The following is a 5,000-nucleotide window of genomic DNA, read 5'->3' on the forward strand; positions in this document are numbered from 1 at the left end:
CACTGACATAGATACAAAAGTAAGTCAGTAATCTCTGATTTTGGCAGCTTCAGTCCTTGATGGGTTCAACGACATGAAGTGTGTATTCTACGATTACACACTCGTGACATTTGCTTGATGAATCGCCTCCCAACACGTATAAAATAGGGGAGGGGGGGAGAAACAGGCGTGTTTTCTGTTGTGACCGTGAGAGTTCATCACACAGTGCCTGAGCAGGGACTCGGTACTGTAGGTTGTGTGTGTTTTCAACAGGGGGAATATTAAAAGCAGGATACAAACAGAAGGCCGGAGTCTACTGGATGTACAGTGCTTCCTAACCTGAGTGTGTAACATGCAAATACAGCTTACACACACACACACAGCCAGTCACTCCTTCATTTAGTGCAATGCAGTGTGTGTGTGTGCATGCGTTCTTGTTTAACTATATTTGTGGGGTCCAAAGACCGGGAGTCCAGTATACTTGTGGGGTCCCGACAGCTTTGTGGGGCCAAAATGCTGGACCCCACAAGGTTAAAGGGCTGTTTGAGGGTTAAGACTTGGTTTTAGGATTAGGGATAGAATTAGGTTATGGTTAGAGTGAGGGTAAGGGTTAAGGTTAGGCATTTAGTTGTGATGGTTAAGGTTAGGGTAAGGGTTAAGGTTAGGCATTTAGTTATGATGGTTAAGGTTAGGGTAAGGGGCTAGGGAATGCATTATGTCAATGACGGGTCCCCACAAAGGTAGTGAAACGCTGTGTGTGTGTGTGTGTGTGTGTGTGTGTGTGTGTGTGTGTGTGTGTGTGTGTGTGTGTGTGTGTGTGTGTGTGTGTGTGTGTGTGTGTGTGTGTGCTGTGTACAAACAGAAGGCTGGAGTTTACTGGATGTACGGTGCTTCCTAACCTGAGTGTGTAACATGCAAATACAGCTACACACACAGTCAGTCAGTCACTCCTTCATTCAGCGCAATGCAGTGTGTGTGTGTGTGTGTGTGTGTGTGTGTGTGTGTGTGTGTGTGTGTGCGTGCGTGCTGTGCTGTGCGTGTTCTCCTGCCTCTGGGCGTTCTGCCAGTCAGCCGAGATTCATTGCCAGCACTCCGCAGCCATACCAATGAGCCTACCTAGCGTTAGCACCTCGCCACAGCCATACTAATGAAGCCAGCGTTGACTGCAGCCCCACCAGCTTCATAAATAAAGCTAATTTGTATTAGCGCTCGCCCTCTGTCACACCGGTGGGAGCAGTGTTTGCATTAGCTTAGCACTCAGCGAGAACCTAGGGGGGAGGAGGGTGGGGTCATCTCTGTGTTATTGATATAAACGAACATTGTCAGAGATGGGTAAGGGCTGTGTTTGCAAATTGCAGCAAAGATATAGATGGGACTTTTCAGATGCTGTTGCTTCTGATTGGTAAGGTTGATCTGACGACAGCTCTTTCTCCGCAGCGCTGTGGGAGTAAGGTCTGGCTACACAGCAGGTGCATTCTGGGATAAGAGGGGAAAAAAAGCTCTCTGGGTTGTTTGCATTTCTGTGAACCAATCGCACTCGTCTTGGGCGGCGACTAAGCTCCGATACGCAGCGACGGTGGCTCTGCTGAATAGTCTCGGGGAAGGAACTTGTTTTGGTGGAACATTTGCACCCCGCAGAAGTTCGACAGTTGGAAGTTTGTCGTTTCCAGAAGCGAACAGTTTGATAACGGAAACACATCGTAACAGGCTTTTTCATTTTCTGACATTGGATCTTAACTCTTTATCCTACAAATGTGCTTCTGTTAATCCAGACTAACTGTAAAAAAAAAAAAAAAATGTTCAGAGTTCAAGTGGAGACGGGCCGAGACCGCCCTCTTTAGGCGAGCTCGGCCCGCTTGTTTTGCCCCCGCATCGGAGTGTGTTCACAGAACCTGGTGGTGCAATGTCCCGGTTTTACAAAACAACCGGTCCAAACGAGCTAGGTGTGAATGCACCCGAACAAAACCAGAAAAGACTCACGTTTGGAAAGAAATAACCGGTGAATTGTTGACTTTTTAAAGGTCCCATGGCATGAAAATGTCACTTTATGAGGTTTTTTTAAAACATTAATATGAGTTCCCCCAGCCTGCCTATGGTCCCCCAGTGGCTAGAAATGGTGATAGGTGTAAACCGAGCCCTGGGTATCCTGCTCTGCCTTTGAGAAAATGAAAGCTCAGATGGGCCGACCTGGAATCTTCTCCTTATGAGGTCATAAGGAGCAAGGTTACCTCCCCTTTCTCTGCTTTGCCCGCCCAGAGAATTTGGCCCACCCATGAGAGAGAGACATCATGGCTTTCAAACGAGCAAAGTGGCAGTTGGTCAAGGCCACACCCTCCACCTTGCCCCTCTCTCCTCCTCAATAGCTTCAGACACAGAAATGGTACATACTAAGGAAAGCTCATTGTGGGACTGGCTCTAGTGGCTGTAATTCTGCACCAAGGCTGAATTTCGGGAAAGAGACTTCAAATACAGTATTAGGGGACCACTAAGGTCTATATAAAAGAGACTTCAGATACAGTATTAGGGGACCACTAAGGTCTATATAAAAGAGACTTCAGATACAGTATTAGGGGACCACTAAGGTCTATATAAAAGAGACTTCAGATACAGTATTAGGGACCACTAAGGCCTATATAAAAGAGACTTCAGATACAGTATTAGGGGACCACTAAGGTCTATATAAAAGAGACTTCAGATACAGGATTAGAGGACCACTAAGGTCTATATAAAAGAGACTTCAGATACAGTATTAGGGGACCACTAAGGTCTATATAAAAGAGACTTCAGATACAGTATTAGGGGACCACTAAGGTCTATATAAAAGAGACTTCAGATACAGTATTAGGGACCACTAAGGTCTATATAAAAGAGACTTCAGATACAGTATTAGGGGACCACTAAGGCCTATATAAAAGAGACTTCAGATACAGTATTAGGGGACCACTAAGGTCTATATAAAAGAGACTTCAGATACAGTATTAGGGGACCACTAAGGTCTATATAAAAGAGACTTCAGATACAGTATTAGGGGACCACTAAGGTCTATATAAAAGAGACTTCAGATACAGTATTAGGGGACCACTAAGGTCTATATAAAAGAGACTTCAGATACAGTATTAGGGGACCACTAAGGTCTATATAAAAGAGACTTCAGATACAGTATTAGGGGACCACTAAGGTCTATATAAAAGAGACTTCAGATACAGTATTAGGGGACCACTAAGGTCTATATAAAAGAGACTTCAGATACAGTATTAGAGGACCACTAAGGTCTATATAAAAGAGACTTCAGATACAGTATTAGGGGACCACTAAGGTCTATATAAAAGCATCCAAAGAGCACCATGTCATGGGACCTTTTAAAATATGACTCAGAAGACTAATCAATTATCAAATCTGTCTCTCATCCTCTCCCCAGGTGTGTCAGAGTACGCGTTGGCGCGTCGCAGGAAGTGCGAGCGTCCGGGCGTGGCGGTCAGTCCGTGGAAGTCGGCCTACATCAGACAACACCGCATCGAGAACAACTGGAGGAAGGGGGACACGGCAGAGCCCATGGTACGTACAGCAGCCGCACTGACTCCCCCGCTGGCGTCCGACATCAAGGCATTAAGCAATCTGTGTACGAGCCTGACACAGTTAAAATCTAATTTTCTTTTCTCATACTAATGACACATGTAGGCTACGTTTTTGTGTGGAAAGCTTTTATTAAGCAACTGCAGGAAGGCATTCGGAAATGTCAACAGATGAGGTCATCAGCGCACGTAAATAAGCTGTTAAAATGTGAAGAAAGAAAACCAGGGGAGACTCGTTACCTCCAGGCTCTACGTTATAACATGAAATGGGTTAATATCCTGTTTCTGGTGAGCAAATGAATGAACTTGGCTTTCGGTCTGGGGTTTATTTCGGACACCGCACACACTGTGTAGCTACAAAACTTAAACTTATTCCACCAGCTCTGCTCCGGTTGCATGGTCTGCTTCCTCTTTCTTTATTTCTCTTCTACCCACTTTACACACATATACATACACACACACACACACACACAGACACACACACACACACACACACGCACCACACAGACACATGCACCACACAGACACACACATACACACACACACAGACACATACACAGAGACAGACACACACACACACACACACCACACACACACCCCCCACTCACACACACACACACACACACACACACACACACACAGACAGACAGACCACACACAGACACACACACATACACACACAGACACACATACACACACACACACACACACACACACACACGCACGCACCACACAGACACATGCACCACACAGACACACACATACACACACACACAGACACATACACAGAGACAGACACACACACACACACACACGCACCACACACGCCACTCACCGACACACACACACACACACACACACACACACACACAGACAGACAGACCACACACAGACACACACACACACACACAGAGACAGACACACACACACACGCACCACACAGACACACACACACACACAGACAGACCACACACAGACAGACACACACACACACTCCATAACAACCACACACGCCCACACAGACACATGCACCACACAGACGCACACACACACACACAGACACATACACCGAGACAGACACACACACACACACGCACCACACAGACACACACACACACACACAGACAGACCACACACAGACACACACACACACACAGAGACAGACATACATACACGCACCACACAGACACACACATACACACACAGACACACACACCACACACACACACCACACAGACACACATACACACACCACACACACACACATACCACACACACCACATACACACCACCACACCATCACTAATACACCACACACAACAATACACACAATACAGACACACACACATACACCACACACTAACACTACTGACACACAATACCACCACAGACATACACACACCACACAGACACACAAACACACACTCATACACACCACACACCATACAG

At 46.3% G+C, this 5,000-nt stretch overlaps 1 protein-coding gene across 1 annotated transcript in view; it reads left to right on the forward strand.

The window, feature by feature from the left end:
• LOC120572571 (F-box/WD repeat-containing protein 7-like) overlaps positions 1-5,000 on the forward strand; it is a 30,380-nt gene that overhangs the window by 8,114 nt on the left and 17,266 nt on the right. The window contains exon 5 of the mRNA XM_039821894.1: positions 3,398-3,614. Within this exon, the coding sequence (XP_039677828.1) occupies positions 3,398-3,614 (217 nt within the window). The remainder of the gene's footprint in view (positions 1-3,397; positions 3,615-5,000) is intronic.

Source organism: Perca fluviatilis, chromosome 14, assembly GCF_010015445.1.
Source record: "Perca fluviatilis chromosome 14, GENO_Pfluv_1.0, whole genome shotgun sequence".
Classification (NCBI taxonomy): Eukaryota; Metazoa; Chordata; class Actinopteri; order Perciformes; family Percidae; genus Perca; species Perca fluviatilis.